The 19,958-nt window shown below is 46.6% G+C and overlaps 1 protein-coding gene across 4 annotated transcripts in view; it reads left to right on the top strand.

The window, feature by feature from the left end:
- LOC119967138 (glutamate receptor ionotropic, kainate 2) overlaps nt 1-19,958 on the top strand; it is a 587,375-nt gene that overhangs the window by 430,109 nt on the left and 137,308 nt on the right. For all 4 annotated transcript variants that reach the window (XM_038799270.1, XM_038799271.1, XM_038799268.1 and 1 more), the window contains exon 11: nt 12,001-12,204. In XM_038799270.1, coding sequence (XP_038655198.1) covers nt 12,001-12,204 — 204 coding nt within the window. The remainder of the gene's footprint in view (nt 1-12,000; nt 12,205-19,958) is intronic.

Genomic DNA, 19,958 nt, shown 5'->3' with positions numbered 1-19,958 from the left:
ACCCCCTAATGAGAGAGACCCCCCTCCAGGGACAACTGCAATAGGGAGACCCTCCCTGCCAGGAACACCTGAAATAGGGAGACCACCCCTCCTCCCGGGCCCCCTAACTAAACCCCCCCCACAGAGATCCCTAACTAAAGGGACATCCACAGGGACTCCCTGACTAATGGGACCCACCTCAGACACCTCCCAGAAAGGAAACCCCAGTTTGGAAGCTGGAGAGCAGTCCAGACAGGGACAGTGAAAAAAATTACAGCTGCAACACCTGGAAGCTCCACGTGACCATTCCTCAAAGGAGACCAGCTGTGACCTGTGTTCCAACCCTGCAGATCAATTAGCTGCAAACTATTCATAACTTTCCAGTAGTTGGCTATGATTGACAGCTTCCACAAACCAGATGCCACCTTGATCCCATCATCTCCCCTCGTAGATCACTGACTCTAAGCAGTGAAACCCCAATATGACCATTATCAAAGAGAGGTAAGTACATTACAATCACACGCTTGAGTGATTGGAATGCATTTAGTGCTTCAAATGCAATTACCTCTCTTTGATGTGGTCAATGTTTCTAAATATTGGGGATTCACCACTTAGAGTCACTGATCCATGAAGTGACTCTGCGTGGGATGAATGGATCGGCACCCACCAACGCCTGGCGCCGATTCCGATTTTGCGATTGTCTGCCGCATCATGGACACCGATACAGGTGTTGGCTGACGGAAAATCTAGCCAAATGGGCAGCATGGTAGCACAATGGTTAGTTCAGTTGCTTCACAGCTCCAGGGTCCCAAGTTTGATTCCCAGCTCGGGGTCACTGTCTGTGCGGAGTCTGCGCATTCTCCCTGTGCCTGCGTGGGTTTCCTCCGGGTGCTCCAGTTTCCTCTCACAGTCCAAAGATGTGCAGGTTAGATGCATTGGCCATGATAAATTTCCCTTAGGTTACAAAAAAAAAGGTCAGACGGGAATAGGGTGGAGGCGTGGAGAGATTGCTCTTTCCAAGGGCCGGTGCAAACTCGATGGGCCGAATGGCCTCCTTCTGCACTGTAAATTCTATGATTTTATGGGGTTGAAGTCTTCTGAAATCTTTCCATTCATTGTAAGCTGTTCACTGGCATGCTATTTTAGAAAAATCAATTTTATTCAGAGGCACTGCATAATTAGCAAGCTGATCATGCAAAGCATCAAAAATGATCAGGGGAGGTGCATGTATTCAATAAAATTTTTATACTAGCCATATAAATACTGTGGCTACAAGAGCAGGGCAGAGGCTAGGAATTCTGAAGCGAATAACCCACCCATCATCCCAAAACCTGTCCAAAAGGCGAAGTCAGAATTGTGATGGAATAATCCCCACCTGCCTGGATGAGTGCAGCTCCAACAACACCCAAGTACTCAACACCATTCAAGACAAAGCAGCCTGCTCGATTGGCACAAACATTCACTCCTTCCACCACCAGTGCACAGTTTAACATCCACAAGATGCACTGCAGGAACTCGTCAAGGCTCCTTAAACAGCACACTCTACATAATAATAATCTTTATTAGTGTCACAAGTAGGCTTACATTAACACTGCAATAAAGCTACTGTGAAAAATCCCCTAGTTGCCACACTCCGGCCCCTGTTCTGGTATGCTGAGGGAGAATTCAAAATGTCTAATTCACCTAACCACGTCTTTTTCGGGCCATGTGGGAGGAAACCGGAGCACCCGGAGGAAACCTACGCAGATGCAGGGAGAACGTGCACACTCCGTACAGACAGTGATCCAAGCTGGGAATTGAACCTCGGACCCTGGCGCTGTGAAGCAACAGTGCTAACCACTGTGCTACCATGGCGCCCATCTACATCTACGACCACTACCATCTGGCAGAATAAAAGCAGCAGACACATGGGAACACCACGGGCGCGATTCTCCGCTGCCCACACCGGTTGGGAGAATAGCGGGAGGGCCTCCCGACATTTTTTGCGCCCTCCCGCTATTCTAACCCCCCCCCAACGCCCGACCCACGTCACAAATCGCCGCTCGCCGTTTTTTACGACGAGCGCCGATTCTCCGCGGCCGATGGGCCGAGCGGCCGGGCCTTTACGCCCGTTTTTTCACGGCAGCAAACGCACCTGCTTGCTACCGTCGTAAAAACGGGTGCTGGATGCCCGTTTGGGGCATCCAGAGGCCCGTTTGAGGCGGGGGCACCACCGTTGTGCTCGGGAGGGGACAGGCCCGCGATCGCTGCCCACCGATTGTCGGGCCTGTGTCCAAAAGGGACGCACTATTTCCCCTCCGCCGCCCGACAAGATGAAGCCGCCAAATCTTGTCGGGTGGCGGTGGAGAAATGCGGCACCGCGCATGCGCGGGTTCCGTCAATGGCGTGATGACATCACCCGCACATGCGCAGGTTGGAGCCGGCTCCAACCTGCGCATGAGCGGCTGACGTCATACAGACGCCAGCCGCGCATCATCTTGGCGCGCGGCCTTAACGACAGTCGTTAAGGCCGCGACGCCATGATTCCCGGGGTCCCGCTCCTAACCCCGATGGGGGGGGAGAATCGGATCCCGGGAACGGGTGTGAAGGCTGCCGAGAAACACGGCCAGTTTCACGGCAGCCTTTACGTCTCTCCGCATTTGCGGAGAATCTCACCCCACATCTTTGAAGTTTCCCTCCAAGTCACTTACCATCCTGACTGTAAAATTTGTCACCGTTCCTTGGTCAAAATCCCAGAACACGCTCCCTAATTGCACGGTGGGTGTACCTACATTATATGGGCTGTAGCTGTTTAAGAAGGCAGCTAGGGGCAGCACGGTGGCACAGTGGTTAGCATTGCTGCCTACAGCGCTGCGGACCTGGGTTCGAATCCCGACCCTGGGTCACTGTCCGTGTGGAGTTTGCACATTGTCTGCGTGGGTTTCACCCACACAACCCGCAGGTTAGGTGGATTGGCCAACCTAAATTGCCCCTTAATTGGAAAAAAAGAATTGAGTATTCTAAATTTATTTTTAAAAAAGAAGGCAGCTCACCACCACCTTCTCAAGGGAAGTTATGGATGTGCAATAAATGCTGGCCGAGCCAAAGACGTCCACATCCTGTAAATTAACAAAAATAAATATGTAATAGGGGAAGCTTTGAGCTCTGCAGAATGAAAAAGATTGGTTTTACAGATTGCTCAGTCGGGATTTGTCCTTTCATCAATCACTCAGGATAAGAGTGTCGGATGGGGAAAGTAATTAAATTAGGGGACTTGGGCCATTTAACTAAATCTACAGTCGTTCTTAGACTTGGATATTTGACAGTAAAGTCAGAGTGCTTTTTTGAATCAATAGCCTGTAAATATTTGTTTAGTTTTTATTGAAAGCTTTAAAACTGATACAAAGAAAACCTTAACATACTGTTGTCTTGTGGGAATATGCTCAGGGAAGTAAAACTGGGCATTATTAATATTGAAAGTAGTTAACATTGTGATTAGCAGCTGGTGGAAATTTAGCTGCCTTTCTCTCTCTGGCATTTTTCCTAGCATAACCACTGATAAATTCATTATGAAATGTACTTCATTTGTATATAAATAAATATTTTTATTCAAATGATAACAGACCACGAGTAGGCGACAGAAAGTTTCTTGGGCCTTTTGTGAGATTTTTAATTAGTAAAAGGAAATCATTTTTTTTATCCAGACACAACATGGGACGTTAACTTCAAGGTCACAGTTTAGTTTAGCTTTCTGCCTTTGAATATGCTTATTTAATTATGATTTAAAGGTTTAGCTCACAAGGCTAAATCGCTGGCTTTTAAAGCAGGCCAGCAGCACGGTTCGATTCCCGTACCAGCCTCCCTGGACAGGCGCCGGAATGTGGCGATTAGGGGCTTTTCACAGTAACTTCATTGAAGCCTAGTCGAGACAATAAGCGATTTTCATTTTGGGGCAGCACGGTAGCATTGTGGATAGCACAATCGCTTCACAGCTCCAGGGTCCCAGGTTCGATTCCGGCTTGGGTCACTGTCTGTGCGGAGTCTGCACATCCTCCCCGTGTGTGCGTGGGTTTCCTCCGGGTGCTCCGGTTTCCTCCCACAGTCACAAAGATGTGCAGGTTAGGTGGATTGGCCATGATAAATTGCCCTTAGTGTCCAAAATTGCCCTTAGTGTTGGGTGGGGTTACTGGGTTATGGGGATAGGGTGGAGGTGTTGACCTTGGGTAGGGTGCTCTTTCCAAGAGCCGGTGCAGACTCAATGGGCCAAATGGCCTCCTTCTGCACTGTAAATTCTATGAAAAAAAAAACATTTCAAATTAATTCCTTTTTCACAAAAATATAGTCATGGTGAAGTGCCTTTACAAAGTGAATCCACAAAATGGTGTTAAGAGCATAAGAAACATACATACATGAAAATGAACAAAAGCAGGAGTAGGCCTTCCAACTCCTCAAACATACTCTGCCCTTCAATTATGGCGTAACTGTACTCCAACTTCACTTTCCCACCCAATTTCTATGTTCCTTAATTCCTATAGTGTCCAAATATTTGTCGACCCCTGTCTTGAATATACTTGTTGACTGAGCATCCTCAGCACTCTGGGTCAGAGGATTCCAAAGATTTGCACTCCTGTGAGTAAAGAGATTTCTCCTCATCTCAGCTCTAAACCACTGACCACCTGATCCTGGGATGGTGGTCCCCTCGTTCTAAAGACAGGGGAAACGGCCTCTCACCAACTATTCTGTCAAGCTCCTTCAGAATTTTACACGTTTCAATGAGATTGTCTCGTGTTCTTCTAAACCCCAGGGAATATAGGCCCATTCAACACAATTTCTCCTCATAGGAGAGCTCTCTGTTCTTAGGAATCAATCGAGTGAACCCTTGTGGCACTTCCTGAGGTGTTGGCGGGACACTATGGAGAAGTGAAAATGGTGGCTGGGACAGTGTTTTAGGATTCCTGATTCTATTCCCAGGGTTTCTGATTTTCAGGAGGACCTTTTAAGGATGTGCACTGGCTCCGGTCATAATTCCCATTCACTTCCTATGGCCTCTCATGCCCCCCCCCCCCCCCCCCCCCCCCATGCCAAGCTATTCACCCACTATACGCTGCATCAAACCAATTAACCAGACAGTGATAATAGGATGTGGTAAAAGCTTTAAAAAGCCGTCTTTATACTTTCTTAAAGATAAACTCCTTTTTACTACTGGTCAATCATTCAGACTTTAAAGCATCAATAGCTGAAACTGCCATTTATTGAAATCTCTTTATCTTTTGTAATTAAACAGAGACAGAGCTGCCAATCAAGCATTTTTTTCCCCGGGGCTCAGATGTTTCAGTACTCTAATTGATGTGTAGGTTTTCAGCCAAACCTCGATATGCATTTGTGGCTCTTGTCATCAACAAACAACTGTTTTTTAAGCTTTTGTCTACTCATATTACTGTTACTGCAGGGATCGTTGGTTCCATACAGTATATTATGGGTGAATGGACATGGAATGCCATACCCTGACATGGGGAGCATGAGGGGCAATAAGGGTGCGTGGGGAGCATAAGGTGGCATGGGTGACAACCAGTGAGAATTACATTTCCTATTATAATGACAGCATCGAAGCGGGTCTTTTAAACAGCCCATCTCAGCACCTAGCATTCCCTGCACATTCTTCCAAACTCCCCCCTGAGTCGGCTGACCCGATAGCAGCCCGCACCTACCCCCATCCCATGAAAACCTTGAGCGGGATTCTCCGGCCCCCCGCCGGGTGGGAGAATTGCTGGGGGTCGACGTGAATCCTGCCCCTGCCGTCCTCCCAATTCTCCCGCCCCCCCAAAAAATGATCCGGCGTGAGTCGCGCCGCCCACCTCGGAAAATGCCGGGGTCCGGCGTGACTCAATGGCGCCAGGGCCACACAAATTCTCCAGGCTGCGATGGGCTGAAGTCCCCCCCCCCGTCCGTAGCCGGTCCCGCTGGCGTAAATCAGAGTAGGTCCCTTACCGGCGGGACCTGGCGGCGTGGGCGGGCTCCCTGGTTCCTGGGGGGTCGCGGGGAGATCTGGCCCCGGGAGGTGCCCCCACGGTGGCCTGGCCCGCGATTGGGGCCCACCGATCCACGGGCGGGCCTGTGCCGTGGGGGCACTCTATTCCTCCGCATCGGCCGCTGTGGTCCTCTGCGATAGCCGATGGGGAGACGAACGCTCCCGCGCATGCGCGGGGATGATGCCAGCGCGCACTGGCGCTCCTGCACATGCGCCGACTCGTGCTGGCTGGCGGAGGCCCTTTGGCACAGGTTGGCACGTCACCAAGCCCCTATCCTGCCGGCTGGCGGGGCGCCAACCACTCCGCGGTGGGCCTAGCCCCTGAAGGTGCGGAGGATTCCGCACCTTTTTGGCGGCCCGACGCCGGAGTGGTTCACGCGCCGGGTATGGGAGAATCCCGCTCAGTGTCTTTCCTGGTACTTTCTCCTGAAGCTGGGAATTGTTCTGTCTACCGTTAACTGTCTCGAGGATGAAAATTCACTCCCAAAATTGTACGCAGTAGGCTAGGTGTGGCCTCACCAATGTTCTGTAGAATTGCAGCAAAACCTCCTAACTCTATGGACCAATCTCAGAGCAGTCAAGTTAATTTGCAGTTGAACATACTGTTTTAGTGTGGTGACACAGCAGAAAAATACATTTTTCCATTGTTTTTATTCAAGAGGCTTCATGTTTTCTTGCATTTATTTGGCCAGATTTCCGAGCTGTCCCCATTGCCTTTTGTCCTGTAATTGGTTTCCCCGTTGTTCTGAGAATAATTGAGGAATTGTCTGGTGATTTTGACTGTAAGCACAGCAGGGAATTTGTGAAGATCATGGCTGAAGTAGATTATAGCAGTGGACTCAAATATAGACAACCGAGATCAGAAGCACTCCCTCAGCAATCACCCTCACCTGGGTTCAAGGCAGCTGCTTCACACAGGCATTTATTTTGTGTCTGACGAAGTGAACCACGTCACCTGCAAGGAAAGCGGCTAATTAAGAGATATTACGTTTTCCCAGATAGCCTGTTAAATTAATTGTTGATCAACTACCTAGATATTATAAGAGTCCAGAGGTCTCTCTTCAAAAGTTTTATCTCCCCACTTTCAGAAACTGTAAGCGAGGTGGGCTCTCATAATAAATGCAGACCACAAGAGACATGGGCACGATTCAGCGGACTTAAAACTAAGTCCTCTGTCGGGCGCGTTTGGTGGGGTGATTGTCGGCGACTGCAGCACCAAGAATCGCCACGCTGTTCAACAGCACTTTGCCATTTTATTTGGCCTTGGGGAGTTTCTCTCTGCCAAGGCCACACTTAGAGAATTTTCAGCTCATCAGCAGGGATGGTTGGTCGCAGATCATGGCAACATTTTGATTGGCAGCCCTATCCAACCACCACCCTCATCCCTGCTTTCTGCTGCCCCTCCTCCCCGCCAACCTTGTCAAGACCTCTGCGCATCCTCGTCCAATTGGCAAGGCCCCCAAGACTTGATGCCTGGCAGTGTCAACCTGGCAGCCAGGCTATCTGGCAGTGCCTGTCTGGCATCCTGGCCCCTGGCACTGCCACATGGGCACCCTGGCAGTACCATCCAGGTGGCACTGCCAGGGTGCCGGGGTGCTGGGGGGTGCCACGTTACCACTCTTCCCTGTCCTTGATCCTCTGGGTGTCTCCAATGGCCTGTGAGACCCCCACAAGCTCCCGCCTAGTCCATGTTTGTGTGGATCAGTACTAAACTGTGCTCTGGTGAGGTCTCCCATACGCGGCCGTTGACTCCCGGGTGCCTGGTGAATCTGGCACCCGGGTATTTAAATCAGCCATTAGGCTGATTTCAATTTGCAGATCTGGATTACATCCAGTGAGGGTGAGATCCTGATCACACCGAGCGGAGCGAATTCAGTGACTCGTGATTGGCCTGGCATGGAGCCTGATATGGGGCTCTTGTGAGATTCACCCGTTGAGCCCGGCTCCTCATCGGGCACAACGGAGTTGCTGAATCTCGCCAATCACATTTTGCCAATTTATTTAAAAGTTTATTACAGAACTATTTAACTTGCAATACACTTGAAAGAGAATGAGTACATTACAATTTCAATGACGATAAAAGGTAAAAGAACATGGGGCGAGATTTTTGGCTGTTGGCGCCAGCGGTATTGCCGGCCCCCCTGATGGGCACACCCCCACCGCGTGGCAGCATGGGTGGATTCAATAGGAAACCCCATTGCCAGTGTCGGGTCCAGAAGATCATGTCACTGGCCAATGGTGGGCCACCTCCGGTTGCTAAGAAAGATTGCGGGGAGGCCAGAGAATCTCCCCTACAGTCTTAGTTCTAGTACAGAATCCAATAAAACTTTCAAAAATACAATGTCGCAGCTAATATCAATGTAAGAATACCTATCAATATCCAAAGTAACACAGTACCTGAATTCCCGAATGAATCAGTTGGATTGGATTGGATTGGATTTGTTTATTGTCACGTGTACCGAGGTACAGTGAAAAGTATTTTTCTGCAAGCAGCTCAACAGATCATTCAGTACATGGCAGAAAAAGGAATTAAACAAAATTCAAGAAAATATAAGAAAATACATGCGAATACATAATAGGCAACACATGATATACAATGTAACTACATAAGCATTGGCATCGGTTGAAGCATACAGGGTGTAGTGTTAATGAGGTAAGTCAATAACAGGGTCACTTAGGAGTCTGGTGACAGTGGGGAAGAAGCTGGTTTGAGTCTGTTCGTGCGTGTTCTCAGACTTCTGAATCTCCTGCCCGATGGAAGAAGTTGGAAAAGTGAGTAAGCAGGGTGGGAGGGAGCCTTGATTATGCTGCCCGCTTTCCCCCGGCAGCGGGAGGTGTAGATGGAGTCCATGGAATGGAGACAGGTTTGTGTGATGGACTGGGCGGTATTCACGACTCTCTGAAGTTCCTTGCGGTCCTGGGCCGAGCAGTTGCCATACCAGGCTGTGATGCAGCCCGATAGGATGCTTTCTATAGTACATCTATAAAAGTTGGTAAGAGTTAATGTGGACTTGGTAAGGGTTAATGTGGACCCTTTGTTGGGGCTGTTGGGTAGTAAAGCTGTCTGCTTTGCGATATCCAACTCCTCGATAACCGGAGAAACAATTAAGGACTCTCCCAGTACCCTTCCACAATATTTCTGATGTTTTGAAAGGAAACTGGAACAGCTATACCCTTCTAAACCAAATGACATCATTCTTTAGCAGCAATGGTCTTTCAGTAACTCTTCCCCTTAGCCATGTCCTATTTATTCTCTATTATTTAGTTGTCAATGATTTTATTATTCACATCGTGTGCCAGATATTTGGTCATAATGCTCTTAAATATGCCCCTAGAATCTTTCCTGTTTACCTCCAATTGTTTCTATTTCTGTGGAAGTGATTTTAAACTTTTCTGCATTAGAAGAATCCATTTTTAAAGTCTGTTTCATAATTTGCTGAGGTAATTGTAAGAATGTCTTTTGCATAAATACCACCATAAGAGCTTTTAAAGTTCCTTTGAAATGACTTCAGAGCTTTTCCTTATCGTTGCTTAGCGTGAAGAGAACTTGAAAGGCCCTGGTGTTACTTTATGTGTGGCACAGGCAAGGTCTGTTTCACACCTATTGAAACCAAACCTGTCAGCAATAATAATAATCTTTATTAGTGTCACAAGTAGGCTTACATTAACACTGCAATGAAATTACTGTGAAGTGCTGCCCATGCATATGCTTTAAGGCTTTTGTGTAAAAATAGCTACACTTGAATATGTATCCAGTTCCTCAAACCTAAAGTATAATGTCTTAAATGTGTATACATTCTACCTATTTATTCATATATTCCCTTCACAGCTTTGCTGTATGGGAAATTTGGCTTACTGTTCTCTTGTCTTTCACATTCCAACCAGGGCGCACACTGCTCATACCATAGCTGTCTTTCCAGTAACGTTCAAAATGATTGTATGTTTATATTTTATCAATTTCCACAGCGCCTATCAAAGCGTTTTGTGTATATGTGATCCTGGTGTTGAGAATTGGTGTCAATCCACAATTAACCAATATTGTCCTGTGATATAGTGTATTGAACTATTGGGAATTTCAGGATGACTGGCTGTTTGCTCGCCTCTCAAGTGCACGCATGAAGCTAAGTGCATGAAGTAATAGATTGGTGCAGTGGGTTAAAAAATGGATCTTTAACCCAACGTGAACTGTTCGTTTGAAGGTCAACTTGTCTGCTGGCTGGATAGGTAGTTATGTATCATGAGTTTGAGCAGTCTAAATCTAATTTTTAAGAAGGGCACAACACTGTCCCTAATTTGGCTTCAATGGAAACCTCACTCAGGGTGATTAACTGAAGGTTACTGTAGAAAATGGTGAAAACATGATATAGTAGAAGACACTCATCTGTGGTTGGAATTCATACATGTTGTTGGAGCAAAGTAAAGTGGAATTTCTTTTAAGTCTAGCTCTGCTTTACCCGACCTGGGAGCACTTCATCCTGTTACTCTACGCATGAAATTGGGCCAGCTTATCTTCTAGAATCTTGCTTTTAAATTTTAAGAAAAGGAAGCCTAGCTCCTTTAAAATATATAAAATAAGTTTAAATAAATAAGGAACTTAATAAAACAATAGGATCCAATTATTTCAAATTACTATATTAAAAGCATTTATTTTATTAAATTAAATTATTTAAGTTGTTCTATTAAAATTAGAAACATCTCCATTGGCTAGTAATGAAAACAAAAACATTAGTTCATTTGGACACTTATACCTTCGTCCTTGCATTTTTGTTTGCACACTGATTATGATCTTGCAAGCACCAGGTATCAAGTAACAAGAGGTTGGTTTAGCTAAATAGCTGGCTTGTAATGCAAAACAATGCCAGCAGCGTGGGTTCAATTCCCGTGCCGCCTCCTTGAACTGGCACCGGAATGTGGTGACTTGGGGTTTTTCGCAGTAACTTCATTGAAGCCTACTTGTGACAGTAAGCGATTATTATTATTATATCATTATTAACAGGCCATGCACGCTCTCATGGCATGTTAGTCAAAATATGGTGATGACAGGATGGCACGGTGGTGCAGTGGTTAGCACTGCTGCCTCACGGCGCCAAGGACCCAGGTTCGATCCCAGCCCTGGTTACTGCCCTATTGAGTTTGTGCAAACTTCTCGTGTCAGCATGGGTCTCACCCCCACAACCCAAAAATGTGCAGGGTCGATGAATTGGCCGTGCTAAAATTATCCCTTAAAAAAATAGGGAGATGGTGGATCCCCAATTTCTTTTGTCCACCTCCGATCTCTCAGCTTGATGAACATATTGCTTGAAATCAGACTGCTTACTTATGTGTTCATGCGGAGCTTTTGGGGAACCCATATATCTTTATGCTTTTTTCAATAACCCAATTGCCACTGAAGCAAAAATGAAACACTGATGCAAGAAGCCAAATGCAGAAGAGCTTGTACTATGTTTACATTAAAATGAATGCTTTCTGCAAGGAAGGGGGACATCTGAGCTATTTATGTTGCTAATTGTCTTCATATATTGTCTATTGACCTTTGTTGATTTTCTGTTCAGTTTGGTGTGTGAGACACAGAAATATATGTGTTCCCTTTCAGCACAAAACTGAACTAAATATGCTGTCAGCTGCTAATCCTACCCAGGAGGCAATTTGCTGTGATTTTTATTTCCAATGTCTACCCATCAGACATTTAATTTTATTTTGGTAATTTCTGTAGCTTACGAATTTTAAATGCTAGGATTTATGAAAACAAAATCTAAATGTGTTTGTTTCAATAGCTTTGCTCTCAAATTAAAGCCTTTCCTACAGCTAATAGTTTAGTTCCAACAGCAGCCACTGCAGTGAATGCTAGATTTCAGGGATTACAAATAGAAGCCTTCCAAATGTATCTGCTCTGACTTAGGTCTGGACCTGATTAGCAGAGGGCAGTTTTGACTGACATTATCTCGGAGATGTATTTGTCACTCGTGACACGTAAAGTCCCCATATTGATTTCCTGCTGTTATCAACTTTCACAGGAAGAGCCTTACGTGATGTTTAAAAAGTCCGATAAACCTCTCTATGGAAATAGTCGATTTGAAGGATTCTGCATTGACCTCCTGAAAGAGTTGTCCAATATCCTCGGGTTTACCTATGAGGTCAGGCTCGTTGAAGATGGGAGATACGGAGTTCAGGATGAAAAAGGACAATGGAATGGAATGGTCAGGGAACTGATGGATCATGTAAGTAATTCATACTTGGAATTATTTTAAATACGGTAAACAAGCGAGACTTGCAGTTCTATCATGCCTTTCACAATTTCAGGATATCCCAAAATGGTTTGCACCAGTTAAATACTTCATGGTATAGTTGCTGTTGTATCATAGGAATTGTATCTGAGGTGGTCTTCATAATATTGGTTTCTGGAAGGGTATGTATAAGGTAGGTGTCAGAAGATAAGATAAAATAGTATTTCTTACATATTTTCTGAGAGAAGAGTGTCATAAAAATACATGGGGGGGGGGGGAGATTGTGAGTCCTCGTTAGCCATGTGCGGGATCGCCATGCAGGCGGAAAATATGGAGAGAGGCGCATTTCCGATTTTCGGGCACGGAGGCATGAGGGTGGATTGGGCAATGAGGGGAGATCTTGCAGGCACGGAGGGGAGCGGGCAATGAGGAGGGGAACACCAACAATACTTCTGCGGTGGGGGTGCGTGCAGGAGAGCCCACCAAGATTGTGCAGGATGGGTGAGTGGCAGAAAACACCAGCGATACTGCCAGGATTGGGGGAGGGGGGGGAAGAGTTGGGGGGGCGATTCTCCCAAATGAAGCCCAAGTGTTCGCGCAGCCGTGAACGGCGTCGCGTTTCACGACGGTGCGAAACGGGCACGGGGACGACCGATTCTGGCCCCCACAGGCATGCTCGGGGGACTTCTTCAGCGTGCCAGCCCCGACTCAACATGGCGTCGGTGTTCAGGGTCCGGCCGCGCCAGAAAGTATGCCAGAGGGGGAGAGGCCGGCCCGCCGATAGATGGGCCCCGATCGGGGGCCAGACCCCATCGGAGGTCCCCCTGGTGAAGGATCGCTTTCACCCCGCCCCCTACAGGCCGCCCCTCGACCTTCACACAGAGTTCCCGCCAGCAGCGACCAGGGGTGAGAGGCGTCGGCAGAACTATGTCATATCCACGCGGCCGCTCAGCCCATCCAGGCCTGAGAATCGGCGGCCCTGTCGATTCCAGCGGCCCATGGCTATCACCACGTCAAACGTGCCGGCGCAAATGGCGGCGATTCTCCGCACCTCGGAGTATCACGCCCTGGCGTCGGGGCGTCATGGCGCAGTTGCGGTGATTCTCCGGCCCGGCGCGGGGCTTGGAGAATCGCTCCATTAATCTTCAGTTCTGTTTGGGATGTCTTTTAAAGATGGTGCCCTGATCTCTGTGAAGCTGGCCTTGTCAATTCTATCAGGCCTCCCCCGGCCAGACTGACACTGTAAATTACGCCCGCTCATTTTATTTTCCTCCGAGGGCCTCAAGGTCTGGAGTGAAATCTGGGGCTGGTCCCTCTGCCGTGTGTTTCCCAGTGGTACATCGTTCACTGGTCGCGGAATTCTCTCTTCCGGTCACTGTCAATGAATTTCGCATTGAAGTCACCCACGCCATGAGAAAATCTGTGGGGGGGGGGGGGCGTCGGGGGGCTGCGGTAGGAAAAGAGAATCCCAACGGCCGGAGAATTCTGGCCCTGGTCTGTGCAGTTGGTGAGCCACATGGCGGTTTTTAATCTGACACTTTTCCCACACGTCCGCCGCGTTTTTTCCGTGGCGGAGGTGGCCTGCCAGCTGGATTTACCGATCCCGCCGTTGGCAACAGGATTTCCTGTTGACAGCACCCCTCGTCACCGGGAAACCCGTGTGCCAGCATGGGACCTGAATTTCCCGCTGGCGTAAACAGCCGGTAAATCACACCCTTTGGAAAAAATCCGATAAGATTCTGTCCTTCCCCTCCGATCTGTTAGCATCTTGATGCTGTAATAAGATGCAGGGAAATGTAAAGAAGAATCACTTGATTGCAGAGGCCACGTGAGTTATTTTCTTTTTACATTCTTCTAATTTCATGCTTGAAATATCAGATTTTTTTTTGTAACCTAAAGAGGCAGTGTTGTCACGGTAACTGACTTGCAAGATACCTGAGCATAATTTCAAGTTAGGGAGGATTCTGCATTGTCTATTGTATCTACCACTTCTCTTGTGTTATTCTAAGCCAAATAGAGTCACAAAGTGAGTGGTGGGTGAAGGATTAAACATGGATGCCTGGGTTTGATAGGAATACGAAAGCAAAATACTGCTGATCCTGCAGATTTGGAATAAAAATTAGAAAATGTTGGAAATACTGAGCAGGTTAGGCAGCATCTGTAGAGAGAAACCGAGCTAAAGGGCAGAATCTAATGGAAAAGTTCCTAAGTGTCATTTGTGGCAGGTTTTGCTGGGAGTTTCCTGCTGGCGACGCTGGCAGGTTCCTCACTTCTATCTAATGACACCGAGTCACGTCTTTTGGTCCTGGAGAGCTTCTCAACGGTTTAGCCCACACTCAGAATCATTTTCTTCACTGGAGAGCTGAACTCCGAGATTGGGCTGCCATTTTGAAAGGGTGCCCCGATCTCCAAATGAGCTTGTGGGTTCCCCACAACCCCCACCCAAGGGCAATGTTACCACCCACATAGATGGGCAATCCTCCCTTCCCAAGTGAGGACACCACACTACAGGGTCCCTGGGGCCCCCCTCTTCAGGTCCACCCATGACCCTTACAAGGATCCCCACCCATCACCCCCCCCCCCCACCCCCAAACTCCCAGAGGCCCCTCTTACCTAACCTGAACCCGGCACGCTTCATACCACCCCTCCACCCTGTTGTTTTACCTTTTATAGTCATTAAAGTTGCAATGTACTAATTGCCACCCTGGCACCCAGGCAACCTTGCACTGCCACCCGGGCAGTGCTCCTCTAAGATTGGCAGTACCACATGGGTACTTTTGCGGTGCCAGGGTAGCAGTGTCAAGGTGCCGACATTCAAGTGGGATGGCCAGGGGATCTCAGGGGTCTCTGTTGGCCTGTGTGAACCCCCCAGGTGCCATTCCACCTGCTCCACCTTTGTGCGGATTAGTATTGAATGGCACCCAGCAGCGGCCTACTTGGAGAGGTGGTAGATACCCGGTAAGCTCACCTAAGGAGATTTAAACTCTATTTAGATGTGTGTTGTTTGATCACACTCTTATGGGTGGGGTTCTGATTCCAACACCTCGAGATATGGGTAGACCTCATGAGGCGTAAAGACTGCCAGGAAGTCTACAGGAGACCTCTTCCACCAGAGCATCTACCTGCTGCGCCACACTCGTGCTTGAGCGCAGGGCCAGTAGATTGCACCCAAGTCGTGATGACCTTACATTATAGCTTAAAATATTGATACAAATGCCAGTCGAAGTGAGGAAGAAGGCAGGAACAATAAATGGGAAGGTCTTTTTTAGGGTGGAGTGCAGGCGAGGTTAGGTAATAAAATATTTTATGGTTTAAAAGCCAAAGCGAGTGGTAGTAATCAGTCTAAGAAAGAAATAAAAGTTGTGTCCAGATACGACGTGAACGGACCCAAAACATCCATTTTGATTATGATCAAAGATTATTGAAGTCAACGTTGATTACTTGTAGAGTGTAGAGTACCAAGTCGAAAGATCAGGTGCTGTTCCTCAAGATTGTGTTGAGCGTTGGGTTTGCTAGGAGGTATGTTTAATTTTTTCAACATGCCTCCCACCTGACAGCCAGCTAGCATGTCAAGCTTGATACAATAGTGGGTACAGTAGCAGAGGGTTAATATTGCTGGAGTAGTAATCCAGAGGCCTGGACTAATGATCTAGAGACATGGGGCTGACTTTTTAGTGGTGGGGAGATGCAGGGTGGAAAGCCGAACGCCATCTCAGAAGAAAAGTCGGTCACAAACCGACCAACTTCACAAAGAGGCTGCTCTTCAGTGATAGTGTGCTGGGAATGGCCTCAGCAAGCTTGAGGGCCAGACCTCCATCCCTCAGTGGAAGAATAGGCCACTCTTGAGTTGGCTGACAGCTCTTCCAGGTCCAGCATCGGCAGAGGAGAATACTGGGCAAGGAGACAAAAAAGTAGTGTCATGAACACCAAAAAAGATTGAGTTTGGGGTTTCTTAGGTGGGGAGAGATTGAACCCTCTAGTGAGGGTGGGGAGCGGGAGTGGGGGAATTAGTGTAAAGATGTCCTTCCCATTCCCACTCGCCTTCCACTGGCGGGGGAATCAGATTGAGGCCGTTAATTGCCACTTAATTGAGCAGTTAAATGCTTCAATAACACGCAGGTGGATAATGGGGAACTATTATCTGTGATGCATTTGGATTTCCAAAGCCATTTGATAAGGTGTCAGGTAAAACGTTACTACACAAGAGCCCATGGTACTGGGCATAATATATTAGTATGGAAAAGAATTGGTTAGCTAACAGGAAGAAGAGTTTGGATAAATGGGTCAATTCCTGATCATGAAAATTGTAACTTGTGGAATGTCACCGGGATCAGATCTGGGGCCTTTACATTTCAAATCAATATTAATCTTGGATAAAGGGACCAAGTGTATGGTAGCTAAATTTACAGATAGCACAAAAATAGGTAAGAACACAATTTGTGAGGAGGACGTGAATGGCTGTCTTTTTGCTCCTAAGGTGGGTAGTTTGGGTAATTTCTCATCTGGGTCCACCCTCCTCAAATGCAAATCATGTCATTTTCACTCCAGGGTGGATATGGAGCGCAATGATGGATGGAGTCTGACCTATCTCCTCAGGATGTAGATCTGAGGCAGCCACAGGACCTGCCCAGTGCCAAGGCGAAAAGTTAAAAGACCCATTTCAATTTTCTAGGATATCGTCCCTTCCAATATTTGACCCCTCGCATCCCTCAACCCCACCCACTCCCTTGCCTATCCATGCCGACGGCAACCAAGCCATGTCCCCCACCCACACCCAATGGATCCTCAGACCCTCCATGCCAACCAATGCCTCCACCCATCTCCATGACTCATTACAGCCCTCATATTAACTTAGTGGCAACTCACACCAAGGGTGGCATGGTGGTGCAGTGGTTAGCATTGCTGCCTCACAGCGCTGAGGAACTGGGTTCGATCCCGGCATGGGGCACTGTCCGCATGGAGATTGTACATTCTCCCCCTGTCTGCATTGGTCTACCACCCCCACAAATCAATGATGTTCTGTGTAGGTGAATTGGCCATGTTAAATTGCCCCTTAATTGGAAAAATGGTTTAAAAGCTCACCCTTTGCCCTTACACCCTCCATGACAACTCATCCAGTACCCACCATAAGCGGACATCAGGAACCATGCTGAGGTGAAATAAAATATAATTCTAAATATCCATTACAGAGTTCACTGTATAAAAAGCAATCCCATTCATAGAAGCCTATTCAATACATTTAACTCCCTTCAAGTATAATCCCACATCAAAGACAAATGATCCACAAGTAAAATATTTGAACTATCGAAACTGTGAATTTACAGCCCCCCACTGTGATAATAATAGGTTGTGGAAAGTAGTCAAACAGTAATAATGTTATTATAACAATAGCACTTAAGGTTATGTCAATAAACAACAATCTAAGCTGCTAAAAAGGTTTTTTCTCTCTACGGCACATGGAGGCACTGTATTTTAAAATTTTAATGGAAAGGGATTTAAAATACTTGACAGCTTGACAGTTCTACATACCTTATTCTTCCTTCTTCATGAACATTTATGTCTCCACCACCTGTCACTTTGGCAGGAAGAAACGAATAGATTTCTTCTACACCCATCAGTAAAACATGCAGGTACAGCAAGTAATTTGAAAGGCAAATAAAATGTTAGCCTTTATTGCAAGGGGAGTGAAGTATAAATGTAGGAAGTGTGGTTACAGCTGTAAAAGGACTTAGTGAGGCCACCTCTGGAGTATTTTGTACAGTTGTAGTCTCTTTAGTTCAGGAGGGATATAATTGCATTGGAAACAATTCAAAGAATGTTCGCTCAGCTGATTGCTGGGATGAAGGGGTTGTTGTATGACGAAGGTTTGAGCAGTTTAGTCCACTACACAATAGAGTTTATAAGACCAAGAGGTGATCTTATTGTAACATGTGAGGTTCTGAGGGGACTTGCCAGTGTGGATGCTGGCAAGGATGTTTTCCCATGTGTGGTAGTCCAGCACTAGCGGTCACAGTTTCAAAATAAGGGTTTTCCCATGTAAGACGAAGATGTGGAGGATTTTTTTTCTCTCTCAGAAGGTCATTAGCCTTTCAAACTCTCTTCCCCAGAGTGTAGTGGAGGCTGGTTTACTGAATATATTAGACAGATCTTTGTTTGATGAGGGAGTCAAGGGTTATGGGGGAAGAGGGCTGGCATTAAAGTGGAGTTAAGGCCACGATCCGATCAGCCATGATATTGTTGAATGGTGGAGCAGGCTCGCGAAGCTGAATGGTCTGCTCCTGCTCCTAATCCCTATGACCTTATGATCGGATGAATAGTTTACAGGTGCTAAGATAAACACCAAGGGGAACTTCCCTAACTACCACCTTGCGAGAAGTGGCTCCTTTGCCAGTGCAGAACATTTACCTTCAGCGAGGCTAACACTTTGCTTAATATCTGAAATAGGATTTTCAATGAGACACTGATTCCACGCTGAGAAGGATTCAGATTTCCTGATTCTCAAACCGATTTCAACACCTGATCATACGGACTTTAATACACTAATCCGCTCGACATTGATCTGGGCATAAAACGGCCGCTGTGTTCATTGCAGCTTTCATTAAAAGGATTTATTGCCTCTGTTTGAATGACGCAACATTGTTTGGACATTAGATGTTCCTGCTCACTGTTCATCTGGCATGATCTGAGGGGATTTCAAGGTTTTATTTACTTGCGGATTGATTTTAATGTTACTTGATGCCTCCTGTTCCATTTGTAGCAAATTGAGGAGTGAAGTGCAGTATTTCCTTGAACTCAATGTTGAATTCCATTGAGGAATTGTTATTCTGAGTGCCATGGCCATAGAGACAGCTGCTCAGGATAAGGGACAAAACACCATGATTGCCATCAGCATTAGTTTTAAGGAGGCTCTTCAAATTATACTAATTTCCGTAGGCACACACTTGCCAGCAGACATCTTTCAAAAGTTCTTCATGTCAAAAAAAATCTAATTTGCGCAGAAGCAGACGAGTGTACATCGATGGAACTGAAATGGTTCAGTCTTTTTCAGTGATTTCCAATCAGGTTACCCAGAGGACTGGACAGTTTTATTAAAGTGCTTAGCTTGGCTAAGTTACTAAAACTGCAGCAAGTTGCCACTGTTAAACATTTCTGGTAATATTTTTCAATGGGAAGTAAAATGGTAAAAAAATTCTGCACTTTTAAAATGCCTGACTGTTCTGGATCATGGAAGATTTCACATTTGTGATCACACAAATAAATTATGATAGGGGCTTGAACTGTAAGCTAATCAGCGCAGTTTCAGTGCAATTTGAGTGCATTTTCCCAACCACTGCAGAACGCGCCCTCTCTAAATTATTGGCCAGTAACATTGCAAGAATTATATTTTAATGGTAAATCCTCCACTGTAAGTATGATCATCAACAGCATGGTTTGAGCAGAGCTGAAGATTGCGCCAAACAAACCCAACATTCATTAGAATTACTTGATAGTGGATTGGGCGGAACACTGGTCTTTCACCTCAATGACCTGCTTTTGAATCTAGTCGATATGTCCATGTGAGATATGGTTGGGCTGCCTCAATCCAATCCCTTTGTAAACCTCTGGACCCAAAGACAAAATTACCTCTAATTTGGGAAGAATATGAGAAATGTTTTACACTTTTTAGGGGAACGGATGGTTGGTGTGGATTTAGACAAGTGTCACAATGGAGGTGGTCTGCTGGGATTTGGTTTTGGATTTTAAGAGTG

Source organism: Scyliorhinus canicula, chromosome 6 (genome assembly GCF_902713615.1).
Source record: "Scyliorhinus canicula chromosome 6, sScyCan1.1, whole genome shotgun sequence".
Lineage (NCBI taxonomy): Eukaryota > Metazoa > Chordata > Chondrichthyes > Carcharhiniformes > Scyliorhinidae > Scyliorhinus > Scyliorhinus canicula.
Note: the sequence above shows the minus strand (reverse complement) of the source record. Positions and strands in the feature narration are given on the sequence as shown.